Source organism: Uloborus diversus, chromosome 6 (genome assembly GCF_026930045.1).
Source record: "Uloborus diversus isolate 005 chromosome 6, Udiv.v.3.1, whole genome shotgun sequence".
Classification (NCBI taxonomy): Eukaryota; Metazoa; Arthropoda; class Arachnida; order Araneae; family Uloboridae; genus Uloborus; species Uloborus diversus.
Window position 1 is genome coordinate 87,745,917 of NC_072736.1, and position 17,810 is coordinate 87,763,726.

At 32.7% G+C, this 17,810-nt stretch overlaps 1 protein-coding gene across 1 annotated transcript in view; it reads left to right on the plus strand.

The window, feature by feature from the left end:
* LOC129223841 (serine palmitoyltransferase 2-like) overlaps positions 1–17,810 on the plus strand; it is a 51,092-nt gene that overhangs the window by 4,243 nt on the left and 29,039 nt on the right. Inside the window, exon 2 of the mRNA XM_054858206.1 lies at positions 9,660–9,830. Coding sequence (XP_054714181.1) covers positions 9,660–9,830 — 171 coding nt within the window. The remainder of the gene's footprint in view (positions 1–9,659; positions 9,831–17,810) is intronic.

Sequence of the window (17,810 nt, forward strand, 5' to 3'; positions counted from 1 at the left end):
TTTTATTAATTAACTTTTTTTTTTTTCGGTGCTTAAATATTTCATAACTTCGAATATGTTTGCTCATTTTAACAATATTTTTTTGATTTTTTTTTTCTGTTATTATTTTTCAATTATAAACATGAAAAAGGATTTTCTTCTTTTTTTTTTTTTTTTTGAAAATCCTGATGATGAATCTAGTTTTTTTGCCTGTTATTAATTTCATCATGAAGCCGCATGTTTTTTTTTTTTTTGGTGTAGTTCGCAACAACTATTTTCCATTATTATAGTGAAATATTCTATTTTTCAAAGATCCTTTATTATCAAAAATCTTGATAAACCATTTATAATATTCATATAGTTGATTGAATTTAAAGCAGTTATACAATATACATTTTTCTCTTTAGAGGTTAAACTTGCAATTTGTTATGGAGAAAAGTTCAAAGAAGAAACCATCAAATAAAAAGCTGTCTGAAAGAGAGATAGAGGAAAGACGTAAAAAATGTCGTGAACGCGTTAGAAAACATAGAGAGAGAATGACAGAAGAAAAGAAAGTTGAGAAAAGGGCAAAAGACCGTGAGTATAAGCAAAGGATGAAAGAGGCTGGGGTTATTAAAAATATAGACCAATTATCTAATAGACAACAACGGATGAAGCGGAAACAATGGAAAAAAGATTCTTCTAATTATAGGAGGCGACAAAATATAAAGAAAGATGAAATAATAGTGAAAGAATCAACAATCGGAAGAAAAAGATCTCCACGAATACAAGCTGGAAGAAAATTAGCCAAACGAAGTTATATGAAAATGAAGAGGGAAAATGAATCAATGAAATCTAAAATTAAGCAGAAAGACAAGAAAATTGAAGCATTAAGGAAACAAGTGTATCGTATGAAAACTCCTAATAATACTGATCCCTCCCCCTGAAAAAAAGTGCAGAAGCTTATAGGAAGAAAGAGAGTCTCGTCTGCCATTAGAAAAAATTTACTGCTCAGCTTTGCTCTAATGTCGGGCCTTTCAAATGCAAAGAAGAAAGTTTGTCAGAATGAGAAAGAGAAACGAATTTTTAACCATATAGTTTCCTCTAAAATTATTAAGAAGTACAGAATGATTGGCCAAATGAAAAATATTGTTTCGTACAAAGAATTTAAAAAGGGTAACACTATGAAAAGTATGCACTTTAAACGTTTTTACAAAGCCCAGAAAAGTAATATTGAGTTGCGAAAGTCAGTACAAGAGTTTCTGGAACAAGATATCAACAGTTGCCAGGCACCTGGAGCAAAAGATTGCATTACAAGAAAGAAAGTAAAACAACAAAAAAGATACCTAAGAAACACATTGAAAAATTTACACAAAAAATTTCTTCGAAGCCATTCTAAAAAAATCAGCTATGCAAATTTTTGCAAGCTCAAGCCCTTCTGGGTAGTCCAACAAAGAGTAACCAGTCGAGATACTTGCTTATGCACAAAGCATGCAAACTTTGAGTTCCTAATCAAAAAATTAAATTTCCATCGCCTAATCACAGCAAAGCAAGCAGAAGAATTGTGTGTTGAAGTCTGCTGCGACGAAAAAAATAAGGATTGCATGGAAGGGAGTTGTAAGAGATGTGAAAAAAAGATTCTCCCTATAACAATGAAGGGAAATGGAACTTCGTTAAAAGAAGATGATGCAACATTTTTTTTCCAATGGATGACGAAAAAAGAAACCATTAAAGATAAAAATGGAAAAGACAAAGTCATCAGAGTCACAACAAAAGAGAAAATTAATTGTACAATTAAAGATTTAATTGACAAGGCACACAATGAAATTGGGCTTTTTTTGAAGCATGTCTACATTATGAGACACCAATTTGGGGCCATGAAAAAACTGAAAGGCTCTCTTCATGAAAATGAAGTGGTGGTTTTGGTGGACTTTTCGCAAAATTATACTTGCAAATTTGGATCTGAAGTTCAAAGTATGCACTTTGGTTCAAATAAACCACAGGTCACCTTACACACGGGCGTACTATACCACAATAGTAGACAGCACTGTCATTATGACGCATCAAAGAATGAACAGTGCATATCCTTCTGCTCTGTTTCCTCATCTTTGCGTCATGATCCCAGTGCAATTTGGGCGCACCTCCAGCCTGTTATAAAAATAATCAAGGAAGAGCTTCCCAATGTAGACACTATCCATTTTCAGAGCGATGGGCCAACCTCACAGTATAGAAACAAAACGAACTTTTATCTTCTTACTCATTTTGCCTCAAAACATGAATTTAAAGAGGCAACGTGGAATTTCTCCGCAGCTGGCCATGGAAAGGGTGCAGCTGATGCAATAGGTGGCACAGTAAAAAATATTGCTGATCATGCTGTGGCTTGTGGTAGGGATATTGCGAATGCCAGTGATCTGCTGAAGGTCTTGCGTGAAAAGGAAGAATTGAGAGTCAAAATCTTTGATGTCACTGAAGAAAAAATCAAAGAAATTGATAAAGTTATAAATAATTCACTAGAACCAGTTCCAAATACCATGAAATTACATCAAGGAACTTGGAGCCATAAAAAGCCAGACAATTTGTCATTGCGACTGCTCAGCTGTTTCAGCTGCATGTCTGAGGATGCATGCAAGCATTTTTCATCAACTCCGTCATCTGTTAAATTTTCTAGAGAAGAGCCGCCGGAGAAAACAATAGAAGAGAACTCTGGGAGCGTAGCTGTAGGTGATTGGGTGGCTGTTATTTATGATAATGTTTGGTATCCAGGTAAGTTTGAATTTTTATTTAAGCTGTCAAAATATAAAAACTTAATGGGTAAGCTAATAAATTATTATTATTATTTTTTTTTTTTTGCCCTTAAAGGTTCAGTCGAGGAAATTAACAATGACGGTTGTGTGCTGACTTTTATGCATTGCAGTGGAGACAAGTATTACTGGCCATCACCAGAAGAAAAATTTACAGTTCCAGAAAACGAAATTATGTGCCGCATATTGGAGCCACCACAACCCATTTCCAGGCGCTATTTTACTATCCCAGATAAAAAAAAATATGATGAAATATTGTTGACTATTTTAGGCTCCTAGTTGTTAACATAAAAGCAAAATAAATGTTTAAATAGCTTGTTTAATGGCAATCTCATAATTTATTTTATTTAAAAACATGGCTCATTTTTATTTTCAGGAAATGCTTTTTTTATAATGAAATTTGATTCTTTAGCTTATATGTTTTTTAAATATAACTATTTTCATTTTATTTAAAAAATACAAGAAAATGATATCTTTAGAGATGTTAATCAAGACTGAAAGCATCAACACAGATCTGTAACTCATGTTAATATCAGATCTGTAACCTTCATCAGATCTGTAACTCCTACTAACATCAGATCTGTAACACTCATCAGATCTGTAACGGCTTAAAAATAAGTCCTCTAGGGAGAGGGTAAATAAGTTCCTTGACCTCCCCCCTTTTGTTTCCTTGGATTTAGGCCCAATTTAGACTAAGAATCCACAACTACTTTTTTTCTGCAAAAAAATTTTTTTCCAAGAAACTCGGATTTCGAATTGGCACTTTTCAAAATATTTGCTCATTTATATCTTGATATTTGTTTTTCAGTGAACTGTATTCACATATAATCTGCATTTGTATATAATATATGTCTATTTTTCTACTTATCATTGTAGCATACTCAGAATTATTATTATTTTTATTAGGGCGGTGCACATTATCATTGTGATTAAAGACTCAATTTCTAGAATTATCATTTTGTAAAAACTGAAAAAAAAATAGTGTTTCACTTTGTTTCTATTATTTAAAACTGTTGAAGTATTTAATTTTTACATTAAGTTATAAAATTCAAAACCATAAAGAAAAGTATTATTTAAGAATAATAAAAATACTATGAGAACAAAAATGCATAAAAATCTGTAAAATATATTAAAATCATTCAATAATTAAAAAACTCACAGTATAAAAGTGGTTCAAAAAATAAAAATCTAAAGCAACTTTTCATGAAATTTGTGCTTTATTATATTTTTTAATTCAACCCTTGTTTCCAACCATTTCCTCCATTTCATATTTGAGCATTTCACCGACTTTCAAAGCTTAGGGCCCTTAGTTATGCCATTTTTTTATTATATAACATGAAGTTTGTAATATGCAGGGTGCCCATCAGTGTGGGAAATAGGTATTTCATTTTGAGGAGCAGTTCTATAAAAATAGAGGAGCTGTTTTGTGACAATTTGATTTGATAACACACATTGAGGTCTTTAGCTATTCTCAACAAAGAAGCTTTATGCCTCCAATAATCCACAACGTTATTCCAAATTTTATTTTCAGGACAATACAAATTAAGGACTTACAATACAGTAGAGCGCCGATTATCCGAACACGTCGGGACCGACCCTAGTTCGGATAAGCAAAAGTTCGGATAATTGGACAGACAATTTAAAGGATATCCCTATCTATACAAAAACCTTCACACTTTATCCAGGCTTAGGACTGGCAACACTGTTAGTGCTGGCGTGTTTAAAAATGTTTTTTTTTTTTGTCTTTTTTTCATTTTTTAAACTTTTTTTTGTCTTTTTTTCATTTTTTAAACTTTTTTTTAAAAATATTATAATTTAAGTAAAAAAGCTTTTGATTTTTTCTTGCTTCAAAGAAGACATTCTTTTCAATGCTGCCATATCTCTAATGCTTCTTAAATGCATTGCTTGAATAGGATCAGCGTCTTTCTGCCTTTCGAGCCATTTCATAGCTTTTTCCAAGCATTCAAAGGCTTCGCTATGTGATGGACCTGGGTCATTTTCAGAGCATTCATTTTCAATTTCATTTTTATTTTCTTCATTTTCGCCTTCAATCTAGGCCACAATCTCATTGTCATTTAAAATCTGATATCCAGGGTCTTGCATGTCACAATTTAGCCACTCATTAATTTCTTTTTCCTCATAATTTAGGATTCTTCCCATCTCTTTTATAGTTTTACACTCCTCATTTTCCTTATCAGATGCTTCTGCTCCAGTATCAATTTTTTCCCTGTTTAAAATTTTATTCCAGGCATTTTTTAACGTTGATGATTTTACAAGCTTCCAGGAATCGGCAGCCATAATGCAACAATCTTTTAAATTAATGTTTTTGGCATTCTGGGAATCAGGCTCTTCAGTGTCTTCTGATAGAAGCATCTTTCTCAACATTTGCTTTCTATAAAAGCGCTTAAATGTCTCTATTACACTCTGATCCATGGGTTGCATCAGTGATGTAACATTAGGTGGCAAAAACTTTACTCGGAACTTCCCATTTTCCCGTTCAAGGGTATCTGCACACGGATGTGAAGGTGCATTATCAAGAAGTAGGAGTACTCTGCCCTCTTTCTTCATATCTTCTTGATGTGTCTTAACTTTAGGAATGAATGTGTGATCATACCAATCAATGAAACCTTCTGATGTCATCCAAGCCTTCCTTTGAGAAGTGTAAATTACTGGCAGATTTTTCCAATTATTAAAACATCGAGGCTTCTTTGAATGTACTATCACGAACAATGGTATTCGATTGTTACCGGTTGCATTTGCGCAATTAAGAACTGTGATTCTTTCTTTGTTTAATTTAGTTCCAGAAGCACTTTTTTCGAACCCAGATGCTAATGTTTTTCGGGGTAAAGATCTCCAAAACAGGCCGGTCTCATCTGCATTGTAAATAAATTCTTCTTCGTATTTTTCTGATTTTACAAATTCAATAAATTCTTTTACGAATTTCGTAGCAGACTCTGTAGATGCAGATAATTTTTCACCATGCAATCCGATTTCGCGTATACCATGCCGTAGCTTAAAATTTCTAAGCCACCCAGAGCTTGCTTGAAATGTATTAGTATTTTCTCCATTCAACTTTTCGTTGAAAAATAGTGCCTTCTCACATAATAAGGGTCCAGAAATGGGATGACCAGATGAGCGTTTCTGCAAAAACCACATGTGCAAAGCTTTATCTACTTTATCATCAAAGGATTTTTTCATCGATTTTCTATCTAAGCTTCCTTGCTCACTTTCAAGTCCCGTTAAATACTTCATAATTGATTCTTCATTCTTTTTTATATCTGATATTGTAGACTTTCCTACACCAAACTCCGCTGCTAATTTTGAAGCGGCTTCATTATTTTTCAGCCTCTTCAATATCTTTCCTTTGTCTCCTAGCGAAAGAACAACTCTTTTTCGCTTTCCAGACATCTTTTCACCTTCGTTGCAGAAAAAGAAATGAGCTAGATCGCTGGTGCAATCAACAACCGCTATCAAGAAACCTTTAGTAACAACCACTAACAACTCTATTAACAAGAATTAACAGCGGCTAGCAACCGATATCGACGATAACAAACTCTAAAAAAAGCAGAGCACATGATTCTGAGCAACTCACTTTGTCAACGTAGATACGTCACACAAACCAGTTTTTCCCCACGTGTCCACAGCGAGGGTGGGGGGAGAAGAATGCAAACAGGAATTTTGTGCTTTGACCTTGGTTTCTCAACCCCTTTCTTCAAACCTTTTGTGTTCTCTCTTCCCACTAACAAAACTCCCCAAAAATACCTTGCAGTTTCCGGATTAAAATTTGTATGCCAAGAAAGAAAAGAAAAAAGATAGATAACAGGGTGAAAAAAAGAGTACGTACGTAATTGAAAGCTTGGTTGGAAGGGACAGAAAAAAAAAATTAGGTTTTGGATGAAAAATATGCCGTTCGCATAAAGTTCGGAAAAAAATTTTAAAAGGCGAAAAACACGGTTCGGATAATTGGAAGTTCGGTTAATTGGAGTTCGGATAATCGGCGCTCTACTGTACATGAGAATGAAAGAGGTGTGAATCAAACCCATGGCCTTTGGCTTAGAAAACACAGCTTCTACCACAGCACCACCGAGGCTCCGCAACATTTGTTATTGCATTTTCAATAAGGAAACAAACAAGTTTTAAATTTTATGTGTGCCTTTAAAATGTTTTGAACAATGATTTCAGTTACAAACTTTTATCACTTATCTTTTACAAAATAGATGAACTAGTGCAAATGGGTGGTTTCTAAAGTACAAGAATGTTTAGGGTATGAAAATTTCAAAAAATTGAATTTACATCATTAAAAAATTAAAACAATTTTCATCCTGTTAATTAATTAAATAGTCATCTAAAATCATTAAGTACGCTACATTGACTTTAAATTTTACTGTTCACTTTTTAAAAATGTTCAGTTAAAATTTATTTATTGCATTTGCCAAATTTTTGATGCAATTTCTGATATTGTATTGTGTTTCACAAATATTGAATTGCAAACTGCAATGCAATGCCGCTTCTTTTCTACTCTGGTGCCCATCCATCCTCAAGAGCTAGCGCCCTCCCCCCTTCCTCACTAAAAAAAATGATAAGTCCAGAACTCCTAGTTTTTAGACTTAGTTAATTTAAACTTTCAAATTGTTATGAAAAATAGCAAAACATATTTTGGAGACTCCTTCCTAACTCTTAAAGTTACTTTATCAGTGAAATTTTAAACTGTACAGTTGGTTAACATAATGTAATAACTTACTAGTGTCTTAATTCAATGCAGTGATTCATCAATTTTTTAGTGTGAACCTAATGGCTTTTTCCAGAATGCCGACAATCCCCAAAGCAGAATACTACTAAATTTGCGACGTACGTCGCAGAACAGAAGCCTGAGCTGCAGAACAATTCTGTTCAAATGTGAGAGGAAAACTCAAATTTTCTGTAGATTTCTGTAAAATTTCTGTTGAAACTGCAGATTTTCTGCAAATATCTTCCAACTCAACATAAAATTTTGTAAATTCTGCAAAGTTCTTCAAATTAGAAAAAAAATCTAAAATTCTCGAAAATACGATAATTTAGTAGAAAGCTCGCGAAAAGTGTTGAATTCATAAAATTATCTGCCGGAACTTTAGATTTACTTCGAACTCAACGAAATCTGCAGAATTTGTACAAAGTTCTATCTTGAGTTGGAAGATAATTGTAGATAATCGGCAGTTTCTGGAGATTTTCTGCAGAAATTTCATGTTCTAAATATGAAAAGATTCTGTTTTTTCTAGCGTTTTTGTTTCCTCCTTCTCCTTATTTTTCCCAATCGACCTTCATCCACTGCAATTTCCTCCATAAGCGTATGTTTTGGAAACATGTCAAGTTGAAACATGTCCATCGCCAAAAATTGCTTAGCTTGTTTGAGATTTCAATCCTTTTGCATTCTGAAAATATATTTGAATTGTTTAGAAAGTTTTGAAGCGTTTTATTATTTGCTACCTTAACTCGACTCATTTTATTTATTATTTTTGTAATTTATTTGTTTATTAGCATGACTTTAATTTCTCCTTCATGCCATGTAAAATTAGCCAAAAAGAAACATGGTTTGACACCTAGATTCGGATTTTTATAAAATTTTGTATCTTTGCTCTTTATTTTAAAAAGAATATAAAATACTAGCATTCCCGTACCCGGCATTGCTCCGGTAATGGAATTAGCAGGGGTTGACTGCTTGGTACACCTAGTTTCGAAAATTCCCTATAATAATTACTTATTACCTATAATTTTTTTCTAATTTTGGGAGGATCCCGGAGCCCCTGGGCTCCTTATATGTATGCCCTTGTCCTTAACCGATCTTTAACTGTTATTAACGATCCTCTTTAAGTATTGATTATCTTTGCAATCACATGCCATCCACATTTTATTGTTATACCTATGTTTAAGCAAGAACCTCTTCGTATACAACATTTTTAGTTTTTTTTTCTGGTGCTAAAATTATTAAGCTGCTTGATGAACTGACTTTGGAGCAAGCTACATAAAATTGGCCGTGTGAAAAAAAAAAGTCTTCTCTTAAATCGATTCCTGCTTCTTTTAATGTCTGTCCTTGTGACTTATTAACAGTTATTGCAAAGAAAACTTCTACGGGAAACTGCACTCTTCTAAATTCAAAAGGATAGTCCGCCTGTGATAATGTTCTTAAAAACTTCGTTTTTAGTTTTGAAAAAATGATAGCAAAAGACAGAAACATTATTATTTGACTTGAGAAAAGCCTCGAATAATCACGTGAGAAACAAAAATAGTATCAAAATTAAAATTCGCTATCGACCAAAAGTTGAGATGAAGTACTGAATAATGATTTGAATGGAGGAAAGCCTCCGAAAATAAAGGATTTAAATTTCAATGACAGGTTTTTAATTTCACAGAAATTAAGGGGTTTTAATTAATTTCTCCCAAACTAATTGATATTTTGAAAAATCCTTTCTTAGTGGATACTTTCGTACTCATGTGGACATGCCTGCCAAATTTAAAGTCTGAGGCTTCAGCGGTATTGGCTGTGCGTTGATATATATGTTATCTCAAGACATTGATTTTTATATATTAAGATTTTTGGAGACTCAATTGGTTTAGTTTCCACATAAATGTATAGCTACATTGAAGTTTTAAAAACTGGGGGGGGGGAGAACCCTCTATGGAAATGATTTTGATTCAGGGCTCCTGATTTGTGAAAAAGGTCACATTGGTTGTTTGTGTATACAATGCTTGAAGTACTTGCAGAACAATTTTGGCTAAATGATTTTACCTAGCAGAACATCGTTCTGCTTTAGGGCCAACAAGATGTTAAACTGGTTACATCCTATAATAATTCATAAAACAATAACATTTGAAAATCTGTGAATTGTTTTATCTTTTTAATAGTAACAATTAAATTTCTTTTAGGAGAAAAAACTGCCAAAGGAACTGAAAGAAGAATTTGAAGATACTCCTCTTGTCATAGCGCTCACTGTTTATTTGTGTTATGCTGTACTTTTAATTTTTGGTCATTTGAGAGATTTTATGAGGAAAGTAGGATTGGAGAAAAGTCGCATGGCTCGAGAAAGCAACAGAGAGGTTTGTTGGGTTTTCTTTTTGTTTTTAGAAAAAAGTCATTTAAATTAAAAATATTTTGAAGTTTGCTCTTCCCCTCTTTTTTTATTCCTTTCTCCCTTTAATCATTATCTGGGAATGCCTATGATCAATATTCTGTTTTATTTTTATTCTTTTTCAAAAGCGGGGTGCTATACGTCCCAAGTTGCTAAATATCCGACACATGACCCTTGTGTTAGAATTATTTATGTAAATTAGATCTTTACACGTGAACTAGTTTATATACTGTAACCGCACCTAATGCGAATCTTGATCATTCATTGAATTTCCGAAATTTGCCAGTTATATAGATAAGTTGTAGTAGTGCATGAAGCTACGATAAATGTTGTATCAACTAATAAAGAATTAACTTGAATGCATTTGTGAATTACTCAATAGTTATCATGAAACTTGACTACTTGAATTTAAATTATATCATTTTTTGGCGCCCAACTAGTGCGGCACGAATGCGAATGGAATAAATGAAGTTCAGAACAGTAGAAGTTGTAATTTGGAAGCAGGCGTATTGTTGAAAAACGCTGTCTTGAAGTATCGAATGAAGATTGAAATATCGCATTAAGTTGAATTTGACAACGGAATGAATAGATTTGTACATCATGGCAGTTTTCGTCCATTTCGATAAAATTACACCTACAGAATTTTCTATCGTCTGGATAGTACTGGTGTGTGCGAGTTTTTCATAAAGGTAAGCGATTAAAAATGTCAGTAGAAGGTAATATAGTAAAGACAGCTGCTGAACTTAATAAATTTAAAGCTGCTAGAAAAACAATTCGGATTGCAGTAACTAAACTTGTAAATTGTATAGAATCAGGTCTGCAAAGTGAAACTTTTGATAGAAATGCAATTGAGGAAAATTTATTTTTGCTTAATGCTAAAGAATCAGAGTTAAAAATTCTTAATGAGCAGATATTTAATTGTTTTGTCGGGGAGGAAGCTGAAATAGAAAAGGAATATAGTTCCGTGTTAGAGTATGAGGAAAAAATTAGTTTATGTCAATTTAGAACTAAAAAGAAATTAGATTCTATTTCACAAAATCAAAATCAATCCACTGGTGACCACATTGTTTCATGCAAGAATGAGGTAAAACATAACATTCGTTTGCCTAAGATTTCAATTTCTAAATATTACGGAGATCCAAGCCATTTTTTGGAATTTTTTAATTCGTTTGAAAATGCTATCGGGAATAATTCTGAATTATCAAAGATTGAAAAATTTACTTATTTGAAATCGTTATTAGGAGGAGCTGCGTTAAATGCAGTATCTGGGTTCTCACTTTCAGATGAGAATTATGACTCTTGTATAGGTTTGATTAAAGAAAGGTTTGGACGTGTAGATTTAGTTATTTCTTCCCACATGAATAATCTTCTTAATTTGGATCCTGTAAAGTATTCGTCTAATGTAAAAGCTTTAAGAACACTTTACGATTCTTGTGAAATAAACATAAGAAGTCTGAACTCATTGGGGATTGTTTCAGAATCGTATGGGAGTCTATTAGGACCAATTATTTTAAAATTGTTGCCTGATGATATGAATTTAGAATTTAATAGAAAACGTAATTCGAAAAAACAGTATAACGTCACGGAGCTTTTGGATTTCATTAGATTAGAGGTAGAAAGTTTGGAAGCCTCGAATGTAATTATAAATTCAAAGAAAAGGAAATCAAATAGTGAGTTTGCGCAGAATAAAAATAATTACTCTAGAAGTGTTCCCACAACTTCGGCGCTAACCACAATGACTAATTCATACTGCTATTATTGTAATGAAAATACTCATGATGTTAGAAAATGTGAGAAAACAAATGAACAAAAAAGGATGATGCTAAAGAATCAAGGGCGTTGTTATAAATGTTTTAGAAAAGGGTACGTTTCGTTTAAATGTAGGGTAAAAATTCCACCTTGCAAAGTTTGTAACAGTGTAAATCACAATAAATTGTTCTGTAGGAAAATTGTTTCAGATTCTGAAGATAAAGAAAATGCGATTGCATCTTTGTCGCTGAATTCAAAGACAATTTCTGAAACTGCTGATAAAGGTATATATCTGCAAACTTGTACTGTTCATGTTTCAGATAAAAATAGCTTGTTAAGTCGAATCACGCGCATTTTGCTTGATTCAGGATCACAAAAAACGTTCATTAAATCGGAATTAGCAAAGGAATTAAAATTAAAATGTATAAGAAGGGAAAAACTGTACATATATTCTTTTGGATACATTAAGGGTAAATTGAAAGAATATGATGTTGTCGAAGTTAAACTAAAAAGTATGCATGAACCTAATAGTTGTATAACAATTGAAGCCCTTGTAGCAGATACAATTTCTGGAGCGTTTATAAAAGTACAGTCGAGAAGTATTTTAGAAATGTTGAAAACGGAAAATTTACAATTAGCCGATAATGGCGAGTCCTCTGAAATAGAATTATTGCTGGGTTCTGATTCGTGTTGGGAAGTACAAACAGGGCAAAAGAAACGAATTAGTAAAAGGTTATTTGCAGTTTCTTCATTGTTTGGGTGGTCGTTAGTTGGAGCTTTCAGGGAAAATCAATCTAGTGCTTCTATGTTTACAATTGGTGCTACGCAATGTGAAAGCGAGGATCATAGCTCAATTAATGATAGTTTGAGAAAATTTTGGGCTTTAGATCATATGGGTTTGGAGGAAAAAGATGATAAAAACGATGAATTGGTCATAAAAAAGTTTGAAAGTGAATTGAATTTCAAAAATGGGAGATATGAAGCTGGTTTGTTATGGAAGTCAAATCATGAACATTTGGCTAGTAACTTTGAAAATGCTAAACTGCGTCTTATGCATTTATCTAACAAATTAAGTAATGATGAGTGGCTTAGGGAAAATTATGATAGTATCATAAATGATCAGTTAAGGAACAAAATAATTGAAGAATGTGGCGTTGAAAGTCACGATGGTAATACAATGTACTACATGCCGCATTCTCCGGTCGTAAGAAAAAATGCGTCAAAAACTAAAGTCCGTATAGTGTATGATGCGTCATCAAAAGTTAATGATGAGGTATCTTTAAACCAATGTTTGATACCTGGCCCAAATTTAAACCCTTCAATTTTAGATTTGATATTGTGTTTCAGGCAGTTTAAATACGCATTTTCGGCAGATATCGAAAAAGCCTTTTATCAAATTGGGATTGTAGAAACTGATAGGGACGCATTGCGATTTTTGTATTTTGACAATGAATTAAATATAAAACATTATCGTATGACTCGTGCTCCGTTTGGAGTTGCTTGTAGCAGTTTTATTCTCGCATGTACTATAAAACATCACATAAAGAAATTGTCAGTGGAAAATCCAGAGATTTTTAAGATGTTAAATAATTTTATTTATGTAGATGACATTTTTTACGGTTCAGATTCCGTAGAGCATGCCTTCAAGTTAAGCACTGAAGCTTATAACGTACTTAAAGAAGCGGGAATGAATTTGCGTCAATTTAGTACAAATTCAGAAGAGCTTGAAAAAATCTGGGATAACAATGGAATTGTTGAGGTACAAAAAGAGCACAATGATATTTTAAAGGTACTAGGACTTAACTGGTGTAATAGTAAAGATGTATTGTTTTTAAATATAGATAAGTTGTCTGAAACACTAAATAAATGTAGAATAATCACGAAAAGAAACATATTAAAAGTAACCGCTACTATTTTTGATCCAGTAGGATTTATTTCACCTTTTGTATTGAGAGCGAAATTAATAATGCAAAATCTTTGGCAGTTGGGTTTAGAACTTGACGATGAAGTTCCAATTGAATGCAAACAAATGTGGTCCGAGTGGTGCGATGAAATAGAAACTCTAAAGAAATTCGAAATTTGCCGCGAATATTTTCCTTGCGAACTAAATCGTAATAAGAATAAAGAATTGCATATATTTGGTGATGCATCAATAAAAGCTTACGGTTCAGTAGCGTATTTAAGATCGGTTGAGGACTGTACTGTAGCATTTGTTATGGCAAAATCTAAAATTGCGCCGATTAAACAAAAACTCACACTACCAAGACTAGAATTGTTAGCTGCATTAACGACATCAAAACTCGCAAAGTATCTAAAAGATTTGTTTTCCATTCAAGAAGAAAACATTTACTTGTGGACTGATAGTCAGATCGTAATACATTGGATTTGAAGTGCCCCTGAGCGATGGAAATTATTTGTCAAGAATAGAGTATCCGAAATACAATCTTTAACAAAATTTAATGCATGGGGACATTGCAGTGGATCCGACAATCCGAGTGATATATTGTCACGTGGGTGTTCTGCTGAACATTTATTGTCATCAAAATTATGGAAATCCGGACCAGATTGGTTGTCCGAATCAAAAAACAATTGGCCCAAGAAAATGCCATTGACATCTGGGCTTTCTGATGTGGAGCTAGAAAAGAAATGTGTTGCTGAAAATACAGTTCTACCTTCTGTTGCGGTGAATTCTGACAGTCTTCTGAATCTTGAAAAGTATAGTAAACTAAGTCGAGCTGTTAGGGTGACCGCATGGATACAAAGATTTATTTATAATGTAAGGTGTAAAGCTGACAAGAAAAAAGGTCCCTTAAGAGCTGAAGAACTTTTCGCTGCAGAGTTAAGTTTGATAAAGGAAATTCAACATGAGCATTTTAGTGACGAAATTACTTGTTTAAAACAAGAACATCAAATTAGTAGAAATTCTAAGATTCGTGAATTGAATCCATTCCTCAGTGAAGACGGGATATTGTTAGTAGGAGGCCGACTACAAAAATCGACTTTGAGTTTTTACGAAAAACATCCAATTATTATTCCATCAAAAACTCATTTTACTGAAATCTTGGTGCGAGATGCACATGAAAAAGTTTTCCATTCGGGAATTGCAGGTACTCTTGGGTACCTTCGGGAAAAATATTGGATAGTTAGAGGACGGCAGAACGTGAAACGTATTATAAGAAAATGTATCATCTGCCAGCGGTTTAATTCCAGACCAATGCAGCAAGACATAGCCCCTTTGCCATCTGCCAGAATCGAAAAATCAAATCCGTTCGATGTAATCGGCGTGGACTATGCTGGACCTCTGTTTGTTAAAAACGAAGATACGAAGTATTATATTCTTCTGATTACCTGTGCGGTGACTAGAGGTATTCATTTGGAATTAACTAAAAACTTGACTACGGAATCTTTCTTGCAAGCTTTCCGTAGATTCGTGTCAAGAAAAGGATTATGCTCTGTTATCTATTCTGATAATGCAAGAACATTCAAGGCAGCTGATGCAGAACTTAAAAAGATGTGGCAAGTATTAAGTCATCCTGACGTAAAGAACTTTTATGCCGCAAAAGGTATACAGTGGAGATACATCGTAGAAAAAGGAGCATGGTGGGGTGGCTTCTATGAGAGACTTGTACGATCAGTCAAGACTATGCTAAGAAAAACACTTGGTCGCTCCTCACTGCATGCCGACGAGTTGGAAACTGTTTTGATTGAAATAGAATCGGTGATAAACCACAGACCTCTGACGTATATTGAGGATGATCAACATGAATACCAGGTATTATCACCTGCTCATTTTCTTTTAGGAAATAAACCATTAAATTTGCCTCCAGTGAAATATACAGACTTTGTGCCTACTAGTAATAGGAAAGTTATGTGTAAAATGTATCAATATCGTGAAAGACTTTTAAATAGATTTTGGAAGTTGTTCTACAAAGACTATTTGTTGCAATTAAAATCGGTAAACGGTGCGAAAAACCACAAAACTAAAACAGAACTAAACGTGAATGATATTGTTGTAATAAGAGAAGAACTTTTACCGCGTAACATGTGGAGATTAGGAAAGGTTGTTAAGACTTTTACTGGAAGAGATGGATTAATTCGCAATTGCGAAATTAAAACGGAAAGAGGCATATTAAAAAGGCCAGTTCAGTTGCTGGTTAAGTTAGAATGTGAATGAGTTGTTACATGTATTTAAAATTGTAAATTATTGTGAACATTTGTTTTTAATTGTTGTATAAAGTTAAAAGTTTACTAATATTTGATATTCTTACTAGCAAGTTTATGCTATAAAAAAAATGTTTACTAATATTGTTGTTTAAACTAAATTTTGAACTTTTTTCAATTTCGTTAATTTGAATTGTTTGATAAATTCTGATAAAATTTGAAAAAAATTAAATGTAAAAATTTCTTTATTTAAAGTTATTTTTTGAAGGCATTTGAGATATTTCTGAGAAGTTTGGTAAGTAATTCTTTGAAAAAAAAAAAAAAAAAGAAAATTGAAATTGTTTAAAAATAATATTTGATTTTTGAGCATCTTGAAGCTCTAATATGAAAGTTATTGGGTTCTTGGTGTTCTGAACATTCTGTTCAGCCGGGCCCAGTGTGTTAGAATTATTTATGTAAATTAGATCTTTACACGTGAACTAGTTTATACACTGTAACCGCACCTAATGCGAATCTTGATCATTCATTGAATTTCCGAAATTTGCCAGTTATATAGATAAGTTGTAGTAGTGCATGAACAGGGTGGCGACAGGTCAGGGAAAAGTCAGGGAACTTTATCACTCAGGGAAATATCAGGGAATTTTGAAAAAATAACAAAAATTCAGGGAAAATTGATCAAATGAAGAAAAAAAATTTTTTTTTCCCTTGCAAAATGAAGTATTTTGATTCCCTACGAATTTTCCACCAATTATTTGTCTTAAAAAAGTAAAATGAATGAAGTGCAATTATACAGTGCCGCATATTTGTGCATCTTTTTTTCTCAAGGTTAAAGTATTTTATCTTAGGATGAGCTTCCTAAGATTGCTTCTGTGTCTGTAAAGTTGTTTATTTTACCTTGCTTGAATTTTCCTTCCAAGCTTTCCAAGCTACGTAAAATAAACAACCCTACAGGCAAAGAGGAAGCCGTCATTAATGACTTTGCTCCCTTGCCTTTACTCATTGTCTTGAAGTAATTAGCATACTATTATCACGATTTCAAGAAAATATCTTTTTTTTTAAATTAATGCTGAAAAAAATCTTAAAAGTTATCACTTGGCGTTTTTAATTTAATTGCTAAAATGGAAATTTGACTGATTCTCTTTTTTTTTTTTTTTGGCCATGGTGTTATTCGCTGTCACTTCAGACTACACGAAGGGTTTTTTTTTCAGACTTTAAAACTCTTTTATTTTAAAACCATGTACATTTTAAAGTCAATAATTGTTTTTGAATTTCAATGTTGTTTGTTACTAAAAAGTAATCTAAGTTTTTTTTTTCGGCAACTAATGAAATAAATTTGAAATTGAGTTGTGTACATAAGTAAATATTTTTATTATTTTTTAATAGTTAAAATGCTGTATTAATTCATTAAAACCTAAGTTCTTGTTTAGAGAATAGCTCAATATGACTGGCTGTTGAAAGATTTCAATTTGTTTTACATAAATATGTCTTTTCTGCCATGTGCAGGTAAAGGGCAATAACTGCAAATTTTTCATTAAAAAAAAATTTTTTTTTTTGCATTTTTGTCATCTATTGTATGTTATCTTTATTGTACATACTCGCTTATTTGGTTTCCACTGAAAAAGAGGCGGGAAAAAAACATCTCATTCCAACATTTTCCTATTGTTAGTATTGAATCCACCACACATTTCTTCAAATGTCTCGAAAACTAATTTCTGCAGATACTGCCGTTCACCAGCACACGGCAGTACTATTTACATAAGTAAAACTACATTACTTCTATACTTTAACTATCACTTGTTATTCTTGCAGCAACAATTATACTGCTTAAAAATTCAGTTCAAGATTATTTCCATTTAAATGTTTTAGTTTTATCATGATTATATATTTCTTTAAGAGTGATTTTAATAATTTCTTAGAATTCTTATGTTAACTGGTTCCTAGAAGTAAAGTATTTGTTTTAGATTTCCTACAATATTTCTCTGTCGATAATTTAATACACTATTTTTACCAAAAAAAAGGAGCATCTTTTCAAAATATA